The following is a 20,700-nucleotide window of genomic DNA, read 5'->3' as shown; positions in this document are numbered from 1 at the left end:
AGTGAGATTCATCTCTCATCCTCCAGATCTGTTCATCTCTGCAATTTCCTCAAATGAGGGAAATTCAGCCACATCTTTTATGGTAGAGGAAGACTGTGTTCATGCTTTCCTTGGGAAAAAAAACCAAACAAGCAAGTAAACAAAACTAGTGGCCCATACCAGATGTTTCAGAAAATCGTTTGAAAGTCCCATTAAGGATAAACATAAAAATTACATGTCCTCAAGAAAAAAAGCCTCCTCCTAATCCCAAATTGTTAGAAGCTGGCTTTGCCAATAGAAATGGTGAAAGGCTTATGTTCTTTATAAGAGGAGAGAGTTCATTGGCATGGGCAAAATACATCAGTTTGTGAAGGAAACAGTGGTTTCCTGCCAGTATTCAATTAAAAGTACCACACAGGATCAGTCACCCCTCATGCAGCTTTGAATTACTACTTGCTACTTTGGTGTAACTTTTCTGACGGGTATCTGTGGCCAGTCCTCTTCTGGCTTTGAGGCAGTGGTACTTCTGCTGTAGCTGTTGGCGTTTGTTATGTTTGCTCTTGCTGTTTTGGGACATGAATAGTTGGTACTTTTGTAGTTGTCTAATGCTGAGACTTCTACCTTTTAGCATCTTTTTGTCACCTTCCTCCCCTGGTTCCTTCACCAGTAACAAAACAGTAAGTGCTTCCTTCTGCTACAATCTCATCATTGTAGCCAGGAGCACCACTGACCAGTATTTTCCTTTTTGATGCAGTGTGCCATCTGGTAAGGGATTACAGATACAAATGGATGTGTGCCAGGTACACACATGTGCACAATGAACAAACCAAGAAGAATAGTGGTTTAGGCCAGGGGTGCCTGTTTTATCAGTTCAGAAAGATGTGAAGGGTGCAAAGTGGGTGCAGGAAGAGGATATACTCACTTGACAGAAAAGATAGCATCCCCTCCTGTCCTTCTGCAACACTGTCTTCACCAAATGTCAAAGGGAAAAAAAACAAATGGGTAAGCCTTGCTTCCAGGGACACTGTGAGAGCAAAAATAACCTCCCTTCAAGTCACCACATCTTTCTGTCATCCTTTTCTGTTTGTTTGTTTACCTGAAAGATCAATGGGAAAATGGTGATAGAAACACAACATAAGGTTTCTATTGAGGTGGCAGCAGCAGGGCACAGTGCTGGGATGGAGGTTGTTAGAGGAAAGAGCCCGGTTGCCTCCTGGCCCTATTAGTAATGTTGCCACTCTTTCAGCACAGGGGCTCTCGGCAGTAATGAGCATGACAGCTTCAGGATTATGTGCTATGCCTTTCATACCTTTTGAAAGGAAATAATGTCTGTGCTGTGCAGTCTCCTTCATTATGAGAGAAAATCAGTCATACTGTTTCAAGAAAGGATAAAAGGCATAAGAGTCCCATGGTTTTTTATCCTTCTTTTTCTTCTTCTCTTTCTGAGATGCGAACTCCTACTGCCTGGCTTTCTGAAGAGAATCATTAGAATAAAAAGAACTAGTCAAGCATTGCCATTTGGGTTTATCCCATTTTAGCATGTGTCCTTGCTAACATAATATAATGTACTAATGTATTCTTTGCAGCTGGAGGAAGGGTGGCTGGATGATGAAAGGAATGAATTCTTAGAGGAGTTAAACTTGGAAATGTTGGAAGAGCAGCATAATGAAGCGATGCAGTACACAGCCAATGAGGTGGAGCAGGTAGGATAACTACTAAACATATCATTGAAATTTTGCTAGGTATACTGTTTTGTTAAAGGAGAATGAAATGGTATGCTATAAAATAGAGTCAAAGTCAAAGAAATGCTGTGATTTCCATCACACTGTAGGTAAGGAAAAGGAGAACAATAGATGCTTAGGCCCAGTACAGTAAGCTAGCAAACAATTTAGGAGGCTGTGATAAGTACAGATTTCTCATTTTCTCTGAACTCTCAGAATAATATTGCTTTTCTTCTTTAATTCTGAAGTGTTTGGGGTTTATGTTACTATATTTTACGTCAAGTGGTTTTAATGAATTGTATCAGTGTAGCACCTCGAGCTCTGAGCTGGGATAGGTGCCCTTCTTGTTGTATGCATGCAAGGTAAGAGCCAGCCCTTGCACCACAGGGCTTGCAAAATAAGATGGAAGAGGTATTTAAAGTAAACAACAGGTGTTTTGATAATACAAGTGTATTTTTCTTATACCGACAGTGCACAGCTCGGCATTTGTTTTGTTAATGGAGACAAATAAGCATATTGTTAGCATAGTCTCAGCTTGCTGCTATCCTGACTTTTACCTGCACACTGCTTATGTGCTATACACAGTGTGACTGGCAAAAATGCATGTGCACTCCCAGCCATACAGTTTCATCAGGGATGGGTCTTCTCAGTTGTACTTTATGGTGGAAGGCATAAGTGACCTTATCCACTCCTGGATCAGATGATCTGTCAGCATACACACTGTGTGGAGCCAAAGAAATAAAATCCAACTTCATCTCTTGGCTTCTACAGATGCACGGCTGGTGAGAAACTGTTCTTCCACCCACGGAAATTTGTGACTTACAATTTTTTCCCCATTCTGAATTGCTCGAAAGCAGAGCCTAAGGCATTTTTCTTGGAAGGGAAGAGAGGACTGTGAGAGCCTTCCTTCTTCAGCCTCCCTCCAAGGCAGTTTATTTGGCCAACAAGAGACTTGGCTTCAAATACCTGACTGCCTGGTCCACACCGGGACCCTGAACAGGCATCTAACCTGTTTCCTCCTCACCTCCCCTCCAGCCTTGACACTGAGGTATTGACTAGGTGATAGCTCCTATTAAAGCTCTTCACCATAATAAGTTAAATATTCATTGGGACAGAGACACTAACAGAGTAAGTCAATTATCTGGAATATGCTGTATCAGATTACAAATCCTTGATTTTATAACCATTAGTTATTTACCCAAAATGAAATAACTCCAGGGTCAGAGGTGAAAGGAGCCTTGCAACAGGATTTATAGTGGCCTTTTAGTTATGACCCTTTTTTCCACACAGTGAGCCAAACCTGTTTGCCAGGTTAAATGTGCTTACTTCTGCACTGCTAGCTACTTTGAAGTGATATTTAGCATCTTGTTTAATTTTTTAACCACAAATTTCATCTTTGATAGCAAAAGATTTCCTGTCAGAAAGAACACTTGTTCTTCACAAAGCAATTTCCATTGCACAGTGACATTTTCACACAAACCCCCACTTGTGGTACAAGTTCTTGAGCAGGTTTATCTGCAAACCCCTACTAGCCCCTCACACAGCATGTTGGGATCTCTGAAATCACTTGACAGTTGTGACCTTCTACTCCCAAGTTCTTGTCAAGCTTTGGCTTTTGACTGAATTTGGGTTGTGGATGGTGTTATTGAACAGTGGTGTTCTGTGAAGTGGTTTCACAGAACCCACTGAGATATTTTTATTCCCTATTAGGATCTTATACTAACAATATTTTTCCCCCCATTGAGATTTTATATTACTGTAGGAGAGAGCTACACTTGAAAAAATTATGGTCACTTGTGCTCTGTTGGCATCTGATGTTTAGGTTGCTTGAAGTAATTCTGGGACAGCCAGACATTTCTTTGCCCTTCTGATGAGTAATCGAATCAACCAAATGCAGCTTGGTGTGTAATGGGGCGTCAGTAATTTGTGACAGCTGCTGTCTCTCTAGACTCTGTGTAGTGACTTGGCAAGTCAGAAAACTGGTTCTTTACTCCTTGTTAGTCTGGGAAACCTAGCAGTTTCCTGAGGTGAATCACGTAATCCATTGGAGCAATGAAACTGCTCTCATTGCAGCTGCCAGTGGCCAGGCTGAGTATCTTCAAGCTCCCTGGGTGGCCATGGAGACACTGCTCCAATGCCAGTCTTGATTTTTGTGAACCGAAAAATACTTCTCTGGCTTCATTATCACCTGTCGTCATGATTCTTGTGAGCTGCAGGAATGAATACACACTATAGCAGAATATCCTTCCAAATATGAGTCTGTTTAACAGAATTTTAACATTTACTGTGAGCTGTCACAGAAAAATTTGGTGCAGTTTGTAACAGAAGAATCAAATTAATAGTCATGTATTTTTATATGTTTTTGAGCCACTCTATAGAATTCAGTCAAGAATTGTATCTCCTCCGTATAGAATAGTCCAATAAACCTCAAGGAAAGATGTAATTCTCCATTTTTTATAACTCATTGTATTCCTTCCCCTTTATGGCATCACGGTTCATTGTGCAGCAGAGATAACTTTTCAGAAGAATACCATACATTTGCCATGCGGAAATTCTTATCCAGTATCATGGAATATATCAAAACCTATTAAGAATAGAAAGAATTGGATTTTAAAAAAAAATCATTCTAGTTGAAATGCAGTGAAAATATCTGGGGGAAATTCTTTTTTGAGAGGAGCCTGTTTTAAAAGAACAGCATTGTTTGCAGAAGAGCGTTTTCCCTTCTATTGTACCACTGAAAACAATCCCAATCTTCACTCGTGGCTGGAGTACCTCGTGGTTAGCCTGCCACCAGAGATTCCTCTCACTGCGGTCAGTCTCCCTCTCACGGACCAGAGAACCCAGCAGTTATGTTTATTAAAACCTTCAACTGAATGTCACTGCCCTCAGACTTCAGTAGCAGTCTGGGTTTGGAGTCACAATATACATCGTAAGTTGTAAAAGGAGAATAGGACAGTGCCTGAATTCCTGGAAGATTAGCCATTTTATAGGCATGAATGCTTTGCTGGAGCTGAAATGCAGAATCTTCTGAGGTTCTTTTATTGCTTGATTGTACACACTGCCAGAATCACATTCTTATTATCTGAGTTGTTACTGCAAAGATGAGGTCTAAGGAGCCCTTTGGTATTTCAAACAGAAGTCATTGTAGAAGAGATTGACAACATAGGTTTGAAACAAACACTTTGTTTGAAATAGATGATAGATAACACGGACAAAAGCAATACACTGTCAGTTGGAGACTCTGGTTTTTTTCCAGAAGGGACTTAACCTGGAATTAGGGTTGCTACCTTTCAAAATAAAATTAAAATAATCTTATATGATAAAAGACTGCTCAGTCTGCATGTGTTGAGGAGCTCTGGCAAGCATGACAAGTCCAGGACAGAAATTCCAGGGGCTGCCTTACTTGAATAACAATGTATTTTTAAATAAATTTATCTCAAAAACATGCAGTATAATAAATAAATGTATTACTTTCCATTTTCTTAATTGAGCTATCTGCAAGTATCCACATACCGGGGAAAGATTTAATGTGATACAGATGTCTGCTTTAGTTTGAGAGGAATCTGACTGTATAGGCACTTGTTTCTTCCTGACAGGAAGGGCAGCCCAAAATGACTACCTGACATTCAGATGCCTGTACTACAGACACTTATATTTGGTCACATCAATCCCTCCTATCTGATTTCTGTTAGGATGGAAAGATGGAGTTTGTTTTGTGTGCATCTTTTTGTGTGTGTGTGTTAATTATGGATGGTGTAACTTAGAGTAGGTGGCAGCATATTGTATTCACTCAGTCTAAATCAAGTGGAAGTTGAAGGAGCAAAGTTTAAATTGTTGCTAAAGGTGGTGTGGAAAACAAGAGCCACTAATTTTGAAAGCGTTGATTATGTAGGCCCAAACTGTAAAGTCTGTCTCCAATACCTGTACAAATAGATACATTAAAGGATTCTTTTCATAAGTGCTCAAATATGTGCTTTTGTGGTGTGGCACCATACTGGAGACTTCAGAGGAAGCATCATAGAGCTCAGCTCCTGTAAGCTGTGTAACTGTGCTAACACATTATGGATAAGCCACCTGTTTTAGGGAGTTAAGATGGCTTTAGTCATGTGGATGCAAGTTGTGCTGTGTCACTTACCCTCAAGGTCAGAGAGCAGATCCTGGCTCTCCTCATTTGCTAGTGTGAATGCAGCCCTGCATTTGGGACAGGCGTCCAAATTATTCCTGGCTGTGCTGCAGGATGGCCCTCCCAATGTCCGGTGGACCTGTTCTCCCTTGTGTCAGTAGTTAAATATTTTCCAGAGCAGTGAGAAACATGAGTTGCACAGTGCAGTGGCCAGCGTGCAGTGTAGGAGACCCAGACTGGAGTCACTTCCCTGCTGAAAGGTTTAGGGGCAGAGGAGGTCACTAAAAGCTGGAGCAGCTCCAGAGCAGCTGAGAGAAGGAACCTGAATAGCTTATGTAGTGGCTGTAGGAGGTAAACTAGAAAAGCATGAAATTAAACCTAAATCTCCAGCATTCCTGGTGAGTGCCCTGGCCACTTGGCTGGTTGGGGTGCTCTTCTTTGTGGTTACTCTTGATTTTCTTGAAGAATTCTCTGGATATTGGAGTTTTTTTCTGAGTAGAATATGACATTTTGGAACTCTTAAAAAACAGGTGATGTGGGAAAACACTGAGTTCCCACCACTTCTGCAGCTGCTTCTGAAAAAGGAACTAAAGTGTTGCAGCCACTTTGGAAAAATATAAGAGCCTTAATAAGAAATTGTCTGATATACTTTAAATACCTCCACAGTAATGAAAAAGCTGAGGAAAGAAAGAATAGATAAATTGCAATTCTAGAACAATTCTACAATAGTTAGTTATTTAGAGTGTTATTGGTACTACTCTTCATATTGCTTCTTCCTGTGACAAGAAGATACCCTTGCTTTCTAAGCAGGTAAGTACAAAGATCTGAGAGGATCTCAGATAGGGAAAATACGTACCATTTAATTTTTAAAACCTGCAGGATTTTCATGAAAGTCTGCCTTTGTCCCTTGCAATTTCAAAATCTAGTTTCTAGAAAATTTGGACCGACCCTACAACATCAAGAAACACTGAACATGATCCCTTGAATAACACTGAATACATTCTGTCTCATGATGTTTAAATTCTAGGAGAGAGTTTCTCCCAATTTGGGGAGAGTGAGAGATACTAATTGGCACATTACCAATGTGGCTGCCAAAGCTACAATGAGAATTATACATTTATTGTGCATTTTGTTATCAACTGCACATTGTATGTGCAAAAGGATAAGCGTAAATGTATGCTATGATTTTAAAAAAAAATTCTTTGCAGGTCTTGTCTGGCAACAAATTGTTAAAACATGTTTTCAGAAATTTTTAACCTGTCTGTCACAGACACTGAATTCTCTTGGAGTTTTCTTTCTTCCAATATTTATTTCATTCCACTATTACATTGCATTTCAGTGGTGGAGGTTATTTTTGTTTTTCTGACACTAGGCCATTATTTTTTCTTAACAATTGAAGAAAGGAAACCAGATGAAGGGGGTGTGTGATCGTGAGGTACACATGAAGAGAGGAGAAAGGATGAGACAGGAGACACATTTTCATCCTGTTTTACTGTCTGTCAAAGTAGAGAAAAAGGGAATTATGACAGTAGCCTCTTTGAGGTTTTTCCTTTCACTGGGTGCACTGTACCTCTTTTCTCCCTTGATTATTACCACCATTATACATAATTATGCAATTATACCTCCTAAAAGAAATGGCATTTGGTCAGTACTGTGTGCACTTAGGTGTTTGGCAAGCAGGCCACATAAGCTGCACTCTGCCTGATTCTTTGCTTATCCAGTTTGAAAAACAGAAAGTGTCTGTCTCTTCAGAGAGGTATTATCTCACATTCTTTGAGAATATAAACAGGTTGAAACTATAAACAGGTTAGGTACAATGAGTGGAGTGTGAATTAAAAAACAACAGCCTAAAAGCTTGACATTATGCCCATGGCAAGCACTCAGTGTTATTCTACACTTAATGGTAAAAGGCTGGTTTTATTTCTAAGGAACATAAACTGTAACTAGCGAACAAAAATAGTCTCCAGGGATGCAACAGAAAAGTCTACTTAAGCAATATCCTAGAATTCAAAATGAACAGTCTTTTGGAAAAAGGCTACCAAAACCCAAGAAGTGTGGTAGAGGGCCGTGGAGGTGTGGAGGGTGTAGTGAACAGGCTAGCCCTCCGCAGGCTTCAACCCCTCCCCTCCCCCCCATCTCATGGAGCAAACAAGGAGTTAAGAAAAATGTGTAGTCTTTTTGCACCCTCCTAGATTGTACTAGTCATTGTTTGATTGGCTGCTTGCTCTATGTTTTTTAAGCGATACCAGTGCTGAAACTTTTTCCCAAGTTTGAGAAGATTTCAGCTCCACCCGTCTCTGGCCATAATCCAGAATCGAAAACAGTGTGCCATCTGGTGATCATTATCTTTAAGCACTGCAAGAGAGGGCTTAGCTAGAGAGGGAAATATTTCTTTCCGGACTTTAGAATATATGTCACTAGTGCTGTAATTCATCTACTTCACTCGGCATGGCCACCACAGCATGACTCTCAGAAACGTTTAAAAGCTGTGAGCAGAAGGACTGCTGTTTAGCGATCTCTTTTAATTCAGCTTAAATCAGATACCAGCTGTTTAAGAAAAACAGAGCTGGAAAATATTCTCATGTAATATGGTCTGCATTTGATAATAATTTTCTTTCCTCACTTTTTAGCCAAAGAAACATGAAGAGGAGGATGGCACTACAGACACTGCAACCTCATCATCCAACAATCACGAGAAAGACAGTGGGGTGGGACCTACAGATGAAAGTCTGCGTAATGACGAGAGCTCAGAGCAAGAAAATGCACCTGAGGAGCAGAACAGCGCTACCCTGCAGAGCAAACGGGAGCTGGGCCACAGCCAAGATACATTAGAAAGCGTTGAGCTCCAGTGCAATGGAAGTTTTGTGTCTGGGGAATACATTGAATCTGATTTCGTAGGAAACCCAGAGGAGGAATGTGAAAGGTTTCGGCAGCTGTTGGAACTGAAGTGCAAGATTCGGAACCACGGGGAGTATGACCTGTATTACTCAAGCAGCATGATAGAGTGCAACAGAAGAGAGCAAGATGGAGTGGAGCATGAGCTGCAGCTACTCAATGAAGAACTGAGGAACATTGAACTCGAATGTCAGAATATTATGCAAGCTCACAGGCTCCAAAAGGTGAGGGATCAGTACGGAGACATTTGGGCTTTACATGATGAAGGGTTCAGGAATTATAACACCAGCGTAGATGTACAAAGAGGCAAACTGGATGACATCATGGAGCACCCTGAGAAGTCTGACAAGGACAGCTCCAGCGCCTACAACACGGCCGAAAGTTGCAGGAGCACTCCACTGACAGTGGAGCGATCCCCTGATAACTCTCTCCAGAGGATGATCACCATAACCAACAGGAAAAACTTGAGGAGCACAATTGTGGCTAATCAGTCATCCTCAGGACAAAGCAGCAGGGAGACAACCTCAGCCAAAACCAAACCCACTGAGCAAAGCAGTGCTGCTGAGAATGCAGAGCTGGCATCAGAAAGTGGCAGATTCACAGACCAGGAAAAGCAGAGCAGTGAGCACATTCCCTACCTGTCTCCATATCACAGCTCTTCTTACAGGTATGGGAATATACCTGCTCATGCAAAGCATTATCAAAGCTATATGCAACTGATCCAGCAGAAGTCTGCAGTGGAGTACGCCCAAAGCCAGCTCAGCCTGGTGAGCATGTGCAAAGACTCGCAGAAGTGTGCAGAGCCCAAGATGGAATGGAAGGTGAAAATAAGGAGTGATGGGACGAGGTACATCACAAAGAGACCAGTTCGAGACAGAATCCTGAAGGAACGTGCCTTAAAAATTAAAGAGGAGCGCAGTGGGATGACGACAGATGATGATACAATGAGTGAGATGAAGATGGGTCGCTACTGGAGCAAAGAAGAGCGGAAGCAGCATTTGGTGCGAGCTAAGGAGCAGAGGAGGCGGCGGGAGTTCATGATGAGGAGCAGGCTGGAGTGTCTTAAGGAAAGCCCACAGAGTGGCAGTGAGGGCAAAAAGGAAATCAACATTATTGAACTGAGTCACAAAAAGATGATGAAAAAGAGAAACAAGAAAATCTTGGACAACTGGATGACAATCCAAGAACTGATGACTCATGGTGCTAAATCTCCAGATGGCACAAGAGTGCATAATGCCTTTTTATCAGTTACTACTGTATGAATGCAACTTTCTGAGAGTATACTACCAGTTTAGGTAGAGTACAATTGCCTCGTTCAATGTGGCATTTTTATATATTTTGTGACTGTTTATAGTTTGACCTTTTTTGTAAGCAAAATTACCTGGTAATTTTTCATTTGTTTTTCATATACTGGTACCTTCTTTATCTGGCAGTCTTTCTCTATCCTGCAATATATTCATATTACTCATTTGTAGAAAAAAAAAAAAAGAAAAAAAGAAAAAGAAGAGCAAAAAAAAGTGGAGAAGCCAATTAATTTCTTAAGCTAATACATATCCTGTAAGTTAAGATCTGGCTTTATTTCTCTGGTTTTCTTTTTTCTACTTTAGTAACAATACAATACCAAAACAAAATGCTTTATACTATATCCTTGGCTTAACAAGTTTTGAAGCTTTACATCTTAGATTGCATCTGTTTATAAGTCATATGCCACATCCCATCGTATAGATAAGAATGACATTTTTCCAACTACACGTTGTACAGCACATTTAATCTGTAAATTGCAATTGTATTTGTCCAAGTAAAGTGTAGGTGGGCAATTCTCCTGTGTTATGTAGTGGCATTGGTCATGTAGCTGGGCAGTACGTGATAATTGTGAAGATGAAAAAGAAATAAATTATTGCTTATCTTTAAGGAAAAAAAAGTCAGGAGTTCTTTGATTTAAGTTGTGCAGATGCCTTTAAAGGATGAGTCATTTCATTATGCATGATACTTACAGCGTACAGAGATTTCAAGAACATGGGATACAATTCCATAGACTAGTTCTTATGCATTAGCTTTTCATTTTGCTAAAACACGTAGGAGTGAATTTTCTGGTCTTTCTGGCTTTTTCTTACCTTCTATTATTATTATTAGATTGGATTATTCACTGATATATTACTGTGTTGTGTGCTGTCAGGTAACTACTATGGGTCTTTTCCCTGGCTGAGCTTCCTATTTGTTCTGCACATACAGAACATAACAGAGCATATGTTATCTTTGAGCCAGATACCATGAAAGAAATATCAGCAGTGGCTGTCACTGATATTTTCATAGAAGGTGAGTTAAGGAAAAACAAAGAATGAAAGACAACTAAATGAGTTAGGGGTTTAACTTTGTTGTTCAGGAGCATCCAGCTTTTAGATGAGCCCCAGTGGGAGCTGGCTGGGGCTCAGGAGCAAGGGCAACTTGCTGTCTGGGTCCCTGATGGGGTCTCTCTCTCTCCATACAGGAGAAGCACCTTGGGCATCTTCTGAGCTGCCACTACTGGCAGCCCAGTGAGTTACGGCAAGCTGGTCTTGGGCAGTCAGTTGGGTCAAAGACTTTGCCTAATAGTCCCATTTATACTGTCCCTGTGCATGACTCACAGCGGTTCTTAAATGACTGAAGTGCTTTGATAGCAGGATTAGGTGCTGAAGTCACTTGGCATCAGGCCTTAAAAGATATGCTTAAAGATGCAGAAAGACATATTATGGTATTTCCAAATTAACTAACTCTGGAAATCAGTCATTTGTTTTCTAACCACTTTTGGCATCAGTAGGCATTGGCAGTGCTCTCTGCATCTCCAGGAATGTCAATACCATAAGAACACTGCTTCCCAAGTGCTTAGGAAAATTATACCACTGACAGTTTACAGTCTGATAATCAGAAAATTCTCTCCACCAGACTCAGGAAAACATCACGCTAAATCCTCACTAAACGTACACCTGTTCATGCACAATGAAAAATACTTCCACTGTTTCCTGTTAAATTAGAAAAGGTGTGGAATCCAGAGCCAGAAAGGATCATGGGGCGATACAGTATTACTTGAAGGGGCTGTTAGCAGATTGTCCCTCCAGCTGAGCCAGGGACTTGTCTTTGACCAACCCAAGTCATCTAAAAAGGTACACATTCTTCTGGAGACGTCAGCATAGAGTTTTGGCTGTTTTCCCTCATTGCGTTCCAGTGATCACACTCGTAAAAGCAGGACTTATTCCTAACCAAGAGTTCAGCTGCCATCAGCTCCAGATAATGGCTACTGTTAAGCCTTTCCCTTGGACACAGTACTTACTGTTTTCTTCCCATTATTAAATCGTGACTCAGAGCTCCTCTCAGACCAACTATGGTGACACCCAAATTCAGAGAACATGTAAAAGTAATAAGATTATTTCATTAGTGAGAAATAGAAGTAGGAAAATCCATGTCTAATTAGAGAAAAAAAACCCAACTGGATGGGCTGGGGTAGAGTTAAGTAATAGAGAATAGTTAGAGAAACAAATAAACTATATTTATAGTGACAGTATATTAATAGGCTGTAAATGGAATGCATCCAAATCTGAGGAGAGCTGTCAAAACCTAGTGAGAGGCAAAGAATGAGAGGTGCTACAGTAATACTGCTGGTAGCACACCATGATATGGTTTCTAGCTTGGCACAGGCCTGCCAGAGCCCAGCCACCTTCTTCCTCCTCCACCTGCTGGAATCAGCACATCCTGCCCAATCCTTAATCTGGGGATTTTCCCCCAGCACATGGTTTTCTCTCCTTTTTTCCTTAAATACAGTTATTAAGTGACATTTCCTTTCTTCCCTAAGCAGTCTTTGGGAGAGGTGTTGTGGTTTGCCCTTATGAAATGCCTCAATCATCCCAGCTAGCACAGAAAATAAACATGCGACCTCAGAGTGGGGCTGCAAGGCTGCCCAGGGTGGTGATGCAGAGGGGCTGAGTGTTTTACTGCTCACTGCTCTCAGCTGGTTTCTCTGCAGGGCAGGACCTGGTGTTGCACTCCCTTATCCCAGCAGTTCTTTATCAGTGAAATCCAAGGCTGACATCACACATGCAGTTTATTCCTGCATATACTTTTTTCCAAATGTCATAATTTTGAATGAGGAAAATAACATTTTAGCACCAAGGCAAATTAAAAGAGAAGAAACAAAATACATTTCATGTTGTCATAAATCTTTAAAGAAAAAAGACTTTTTTGTTGTGAGAACTATTTTTTCATATGAAGGAACATAAAAATAAAAATTTTCCAACTGGAACAAGACCAGACCTTGATTAAGAGGGTTCTTTGCAGCTCTGGGATAAAGGGCAAAAGGCAAGGAAGAGGAGCTGCAAAGTTGTGTTACCATGGCCACTTCACTGCTGGGGAAGGAGTTAATGTCACAGTCATACCCCAACCCTGGTACCCAGCCGAGACCAGCAGGAGGTAATTTTTCCTTTGAAGCCAGCAAGATGGCCTTGTAAAAAGAGTTACCTTGTGTCACTTGGTAAGTGTATTGCCAGCTGATTTAGGAGTCTTGCTCACCGTAAGTAAGGTTAAAATCTGTGGAATCCCTGGATCTTCCTCTCCAATGTAAGTATCCTTAAAGGGAAAGTGATATTTTTGGTGTGATCATGACAAACTAAGCGTATTGGATCAGATTATTACATTTTTCAGAAGAAAGAAACTGTTAACACTGTCTGAATTGAACGAGAGCAATAAGAGATTAAATCTAGTCTGTGCTTGATGCAATGCCCTGTAAGAGTGCTGCAAGGATCTCGGAAGAGATTATACAGCAACTTCAGCATTATGCTTTCTGAACTTGTGGGGATTGAATTATTCATTAATATCACGATGCCTGACTTTTTCCTTTTTTTTAATTTGAATAATGTTTTTTTCCAAGCCCCAATTCTTGGTTGGGAATTATAGAATAGCCCCCTTGGTGTGTGACAGGGCTTCCATGCTAAAATACTTCCTGACAAAAACTGGAATTACTCCAGGTTTTGTTTTACTTGGGTTCCTAACCTTTAAGCTGCTAATCACAAACACATATGTGCTAAGTGCTCTATTAATATCCATTTTATGGGCCTACTGCTTTTTCAGAGCATTAAATGCTCTTGAGGAGCCAGGGTAAAATGAATGCGATGGGGACTGGCATTTGGCTGAAGCAAAACAGAGCAGCTGTCATAGATCTGGTGGTGTTACTCTCGGAGAGAGGTTGGTTGGCTAATGCTTGCTGGAGGAGAAGGGATATTGCAGGGGGATCATGAGCAAGTTGTTTTTCTTTACCTGCCTTTGCTCTGAAGCACGTTTCTTTGGAGAAAGAACACTCCCCTTGGATGGTTATTGGTGCATTTGTAAGGCTAAGCACTTGGCTCACTTTTTAGTTACACATAACTGCATTGTGTATAGATTTTGCCCAGGTTTTCCAATGTCAATAATCTTGCCCTACTGTCAACTCCTACGTGGACAGATGACTGGCTTTGAATGGCACCTCTGAGACAAGGTGCAGCCTGGGGATTTGGGACACACGTGGCAAGGCAGCCAGCTCAAGTAGTCCCTGGGCCCTTCTCAGGAGCAAGTGGTTCCTGTCCTGCTGGAGACGGGGTTCAGCTCTTGTGGCAAGAGCCTTCAGCTACGTACAGCTTTGCCACCTTCTGGCAATTAAGGATCTCAACTCTGGCCCAACTCATCTGGTTCCAAGCCAGGAAAAAATGGCATTTGTGTAGCAATTCAAAACATTGATACTACTGAGGATAAGAAATTAAATTATTCTACTTAGCTGGTGAAGACAGCTTGACAAACAAAAACTCTTTGGCCAGTGAGCCGCACTAGACAGATACTTAGAAATACACTTTTTGTTTGGTTTCGGGTTTTTTTCAAATAAGATGAAGTAGCTTGAAGGAAGGGATCATCTCATACACCATCCTCATTGTGACAGCTGTGGGTAGTGGGGCTGCGCTACAGGCATGATATTGACTACTGATATGAACTGTGAAGTAAAGGTGACAATGAGGTTACATGCAGATGTATGTGCTGCTTTTCAAACTCACTAGACCGTGGGGAGGGGCAGAGCACAGGATCAAGTCCTCACTAACTCATTAGTCCATCTCATGCTGCTGTTCCATGTTGAAAGCTCCTTTGTTCAGTAAAGGTAGGAAGATGACACAAAACAGTACCCGTTGGCATCCCAAAATCCAGGCATGACCATGTCATCCAGGAGATCAGGGGTGTTCCAGAACAGCATGTTCTGGGATGTACTCGGGGACCAGGGAAGGGCCATCAGCAATGTTTCACTGAGAAAATGTAGGCCTCCTCCCAATCCAGACTAGTTTATGATCTAACTTTTTTGGTTTATATTTGGATTTTAAATGTGGTTTAAAATTTTAATTTCCTAGCTGTGTAAGCTCATGTTTCACTTTTAAGTGTCCATTCCTGCCTAGCTGCCTGCTCACTCTTTCTTTCCTTCTCTTTCTTTTTCTTTCTTCCTTTCTTCCTTCCTTTCTTTCTCTTTCTCTCTTTCTTTCTTTTTCTTTCTTTCCTTTTTCTTTCTATGTCTCTCTCTTTTCCTCTTTCTTTTAGAAGCAAGACTTTTCTGAACTTGAAAGGTAATAAATATTGGAGGGGGGATTTCACTGAAAGAAGGATATTTTTTTTTCTCACAGATAAGCTTATCAACACAAATGGAAACCCTTGTCTAACTCTTAACTGTAGGTTTTCATCTGTAGTCAATTTTAGGTGGTTTAGTTCATTTGGTACTTTTCCTGTACCACTTAAAGCTCATTCTGCTGAAGTGCTGCAAATGTCTTTGGTGACGTCTCTGTACAGAGTGCATTTTTAAGCCTTGGAGGAAAGGAAGACCTTTTAAAACATATGTTCCCTTGTTTGTGAGACACACAGTAACATACAAAATGCATATTAACCCAAATGCTTTTATGATGAAGACAGTTGCTACAAACAGTAAATCACGTTAATCTATGGATGTATACACAAAGGAATATTTCATTTTCTGTTGCATTTTAAGGACTTCCATTGCCCAAAACTCAATTTGAGAAGTAAGACATTGGTTCTACTCTTTTATTATATTTTAAACAAATCAGTCCCTAATTTTTTCTGCTCTTAGGCTGGTGCTAAAGCAGATTAGGAAAGTCTCTTTTGGCCTAGGAACAAAATGGTAAGCTTCAAATATTGCAACAATGTCTTATGTCAGTCATTTACTGAGATCAGGTGTTGGTCATCAAACCTCATAGCTTTACTTCATTGTCTTCTCTTGGAAATATCTGCACTGCAATAAGCATTGGACATGCTGTGGTATTTGTTCTTCCAGTACATTCCCAAAAGTGTTTAACTTATTGCTGAGCACTAGGAGCAAATCAAAGCTGACTTGTGGCTCCAGTCACAAAAAAAATGAGAGCACAGAGAATTTTAAGTATGAAGCAAATACAGGAAACTCTCATCTTGACAGTGGATAAGAAGCCAAAAGAAGAAAATTAAAATTGCATGATGAAAGATGAAAAGGTTGAAGTCACTGTTTTGACTAGTGGACCTTGCAGGAAAGGTATTTGAAGAAAGAATGAAATAGGAAGTTAAGCGGGTGAATATCACATAAAATTCACCACAGATCAAAATATTACTTTTTTTGCACATCAAAGGCAACCCTTTTATTTTCATAGGTTATTTAACCCCACTGGCAATCTCTGCAATGCATAAATATTTTTGATGGCATGCAAAGTGTCTTCTTAATGGTGTATAAAGTGCTATATAGTGAGCAGGTTGAACAGTATAAATATTCATGTCAGCAAAGATGCTGTCAAACTCCTGAACTGACATTATATCAAAAAATGAAAAAATGACAAGGTTATTCTGTTTTGTCAACTCCTTTTTCTCCCCTAGTGTGGGACCTGGCTGCATGGTCAGGGTAAAGAAATGCACCTGGAAGATTGTGTTTTGGTTCAGGTACAGGGAATTCAAATGAAAGCTCCTCAAACTCGACAGTTTAATTTACTTCTCTTAAGCTCTTTAATACCAAACTTATCAGTTCTCTCTGTTAGGCATTAACTTGTTAAATGAGTCTTAATTATACATAAGCAGATGGAGATTTGAATTAAAATTACCTTACACTCGAGTGGCTTTAGTTCATTACAACATATCTTCCTCTTAATCATTTAGGCAGTCTCATCATCTTTCATATAGAAAGTTATTAAAGTATTCTAATTTCCATATTTCTTCAGATACATCCACTATTAAATGGCACGTAATACACATTAGTTGGTGACTTATACCATGCAATAGTTAGTGAATTATTCATGTCAGTAACAATTTTTATACTTTTATGTCATCTGTATAATTTTATTTTAAAGGGTTTATATTTACAGAATGTCTCATATTTTACCTCATCTCAGTTTTCAACGCAAGGTTGAATGCCTCACCATTTTTGCTGGTATGAAAAGGAACAAAATCCACTCTGGTTTTTGCACTCACATTGACTGAGGAATGAAAGTGGATCCAAAGTGGCTCCCACTCCCAGACAAGTGGATGTTTACTGGGTGCCTTGGAAAGGCTTGGGAAAGAGACAAAATTTCTAAAGAAAATCACAGGTAGTCTCCTTTTCTTTTATCTTGCTTTGTCAGTATCATCATCTCTGGATTCTCCAAAACCAAGATGCTCCTCAGGATTTTTCTGGCCCCCCAAATTAAAAGAAGGTTTTGCCTAAAGGGAGAAAATTATTGAAAACTTTTGCAGGTTTCAGTGTGCATTACCTCACCTGGCTGTTTAATTAGTCGTCTAGGTTAAGAGTTTATGTTAGCTCCAGGAATAGAGAGGAGACATCTCCAAAAGACAGCTGGTTTCCCTCTTTAGGAAAGGTATCCTGTGGAGGACACTTGTCCAGCTAATTCAGATTGGGCCTCTAACTTGTACGTAGCTTTAGCGGAGTGAAAAAAAAGTCTGTCTTAAATTATGTTAATGTCTTTCAAAAAAGGTATGGACAACAGGTAACTAGGTATGAAAACCTTTTTTTCCACTGTTTTTAAAGGCTCCTGAATGCATATGCTGAGAGAGTCATGTGTGTCTTTTAGACAGAGAGCAACACCAAGCAATTTAATCAACCGCTGCTATGTACCTCCTGGGTAAACTCAAGAAAGGATTGGACAAAAAGTGGCATTTGAGTTCCAGTAAGTAATTTACAGCCATTCACACAGGAAAGACCAGTGGGACTTTTCAAAGACAAAAGCATCCAATATTTCCTGCTAAAGGCATCAGACTATTCTCAGCATCCCTTTAGCTAATATATTAACCAGGTATCTTCAGTGTCAAATAATGGGTCTATAATACAGAACTAACTGTGTTATCTGGATGATGGAGAATGACAACTCAGCCAAAAGGCTGAGTCTGTACTGCAAACGCTGCAGCCATCATCAAGCAAAGGGACAAGAGGCTTTTGCAGAAATAAGATATTGCCATTTACATGAGTGTGTTTAAAAGGAAAGGAGATTCACAGCGTCCTGGGAGTCTCAGCAAGACACTTGGGCTATGCAACCATTTTACTGTCCAGCTCCTCTGGAAACCTTGTTGCACTTTAGTGTAGACAGTTTTTTTCCGCCCATTCTCTGTTTAACCTCTTCATTCATGACCTGGCCAGTGTGGCAGAGTGTACCCTCAGCAAGTTTGAAAGGATACAAAACTGGGAAGAGTGGCTGACACACCAGCTGGTTGTGTTGCCGTTCAGAGGCACCTGGGCAGGCTGGAGAAATGGGCCAACAGGCATGTCCCTGCATGTGGGAAGGAATAACCCCCTGCACCAGTATATACTGGGGGCCAACTGGCTGGAAAACAGCTTTGCTGAAAAGCACCTGGCTTTCCTGCTGGACACCAAGTTGAACACGAGCCTGACTGCATCAACGGAAAGTGCTATATCCAGTCCTGGGCTTGCCCACACAAGACAGACATGGACGTGCTGGACTGGGTCTAGTGAAGGGCCGCAAACATGATTTAGGGTCTGGACCAGCTGTCATAAGAAGAGAGGCTGAGACACCTGTGGCAATCCAGCCTGGGAAGAGAAGTCTCAGGGGGATCGAATCGATGTGTATAAATATCCGATGGGAGGGAAGATGGAATCAGATCGATCCCTCTCAGTGGGGCTCAGAAACAGAATAACAGGCAGTGACCAAAATTTGAAATACAGGAAAACCTGTCTAAATGGGGTGGGGGGTGGGGGGGGGGCGGGGAACAACAAAAAAACCACCTGTCTGATGTGAGTGGTGAAACACTGGCGCAGGTTGCCCAAAGAGGTCAGGAAGTCTCCAGCCTTGGAGATACTCAAAACATGACCGAACACATCCATGAGCAACCTGCTGTAGCTGACCCCACTGTGAGCAGGGTGTTGGATGAGGTGAGCTCCAGAGGTGCCTTCCAGCCTCAGTGTTCTATGATTCTATGATCAGTGATAAATTACAAGCACAAAGCTCGTGAGTGCAGGTGAAACCAACAAGAGCCAGTCAGTCCTGTGGGCTGTATAAGTCATCAAGTGCTTTGGCTCCTGACTGCAGCTCACACACACAGAGCTTTTGTCACATTTTCTGTATGAAATCCAGCCCATTCCTTTCAAAAGATGAAATTCAGCAGTATACTGAAGGATACCAGCAGCACCGTTCCAGAGCATGTGACCTCATCAACAAGCAAAGCCCATCTTATCCCAGTCCATATCTCCACAAGGATGGTTGAATTAAGTCCCCAAACGCATAGTCCTGGGGCTTCTGGAACAAAACATTGTATTTTCAGGGTGGTTTGTCTTTTTTTTTCCCCACAGGCAACCTGCAACCACTATGTGAACATAATGTTAACTAATTGCATCATATTAGCAGTTTGACATTGCATCTTACTAATGCTTGTTTTTCCAGGATATAGAGTAGAAATATAATCATATTAACACTCTGAAAGCAAACACAGAGGTGGTATAAATTGTTAATGCAATCTTCTTTTAAGCAGCTTGTTTGAACAGTGCATTGGTGTGTGAGAAAATGCCAGCCTCTCAGTCTTTCCAAATAGTGCAGTGCTTGCAGTCCACTGTAGAATAAATGTATACGTTCTGTTTAAGGTAACAGATGTTCATCTGCTGTATGTTCCCAGGAGCACCCAATCTTTTGCCTGCATTCTGCTACCATTTGTCTGAGACCCACCTGTGAGCCAGCGCAGCATTTTCTTAGACACAAGGTTGCCTCGCTGACATGTCATGTACAAAAATGGTGGGGTTTGTTGACGTATATTCCTGTAAGTCTTTCTCTGTTTTCCCTTCCTATGAGTGGGACCATTAATTCTTCTGACTTGCATCATCTGACTGAAAATGGCAGCCTCCATGCAGAAATGCTGCAAAGCTGTTTGGATTCTTCAAACTCTGAAGATCAGCATTTAAACCAACTAATTAAGTTTTCTGCTTGCTGCCACTGAAAGCCTCAGTCAGGTATAATTAAAACTGAGCAGCAGATGACAGCAGTGGCATTTGTCAGAATCATCCAGTGGTTCAAATACCAGTTCTGACAGAAATGTCAGGCTGATAACACTCCCATCTTCCCCATGCATGCCAGGAAAAGCAGGAAGAACTTTTATTATATATGCCTGACCGATAACCTTTATGAATCCCAGAACACCAAATGCAACACACAAAATTTCATTATCCTAACAGGGGATGCTTGTTTCCCATGAAGTAAAACCTGCAGCTCCTTGGGCTTCCTCGTAGTGTCTGCACCTTTTGGGACACCCTTTTAGAAAATCAAAGAGGAAAAAAAACCCTCATCCTGAAGTATGGATGACTCCAGCCTCGCAGACAGCTAAGCTGGAAGGGATTCCTTAGAGGGTTAATGAGCTGAAACCAAATCAACATATTCCTTATCCAGAAAGGGCAAAGCCATAACAGGGCTGTGTAAGCTATCCTTGAGCTGTACAGAAAGGTGAGGAGACAGAATCCTTTCTGCACAGACTTTAAATTGAACT

The 20,700-nt window shown here is 41.0% G+C and overlaps 1 protein-coding gene across 1 annotated transcript in view; it reads left to right on the top strand.

Annotated features, from left to right (window-relative positions):
- PDZRN4 (PDZ domain containing ring finger 4) overlaps window positions 1-10,624 on the top strand; it is a 251,477-nt gene extending 240,853 nt beyond the window's left edge. Inside the window, exons 9-10 of the mRNA XM_056341787.1 lie at window positions 1,566-1,682; window positions 8,454-10,624. Of these exons, the coding sequence (XP_056197762.1) occupies window positions 1,566-1,682; window positions 8,454-9,980 (1,644 nt within the window). The 3' untranslated portion in view covers window positions 9,981-10,624. The remainder of the gene's footprint in view (window positions 1-1,565; window positions 1,683-8,453) is intronic.
- The last annotated feature ends 10,076 nt before the right edge of the window (window positions 10,625-20,700 follow it).

This window comes from Falco biarmicus, chromosome 5 (genome assembly GCF_023638135.1).
Source record: "Falco biarmicus isolate bFalBia1 chromosome 5, bFalBia1.pri, whole genome shotgun sequence".
NCBI lineage: Eukaryota > Metazoa > Chordata > Aves > Falconiformes > Falconidae > Falco > Falco biarmicus.
Note: the sequence above shows the minus strand (reverse complement) of the source record. Positions and strands in the feature narration are given on the sequence as shown.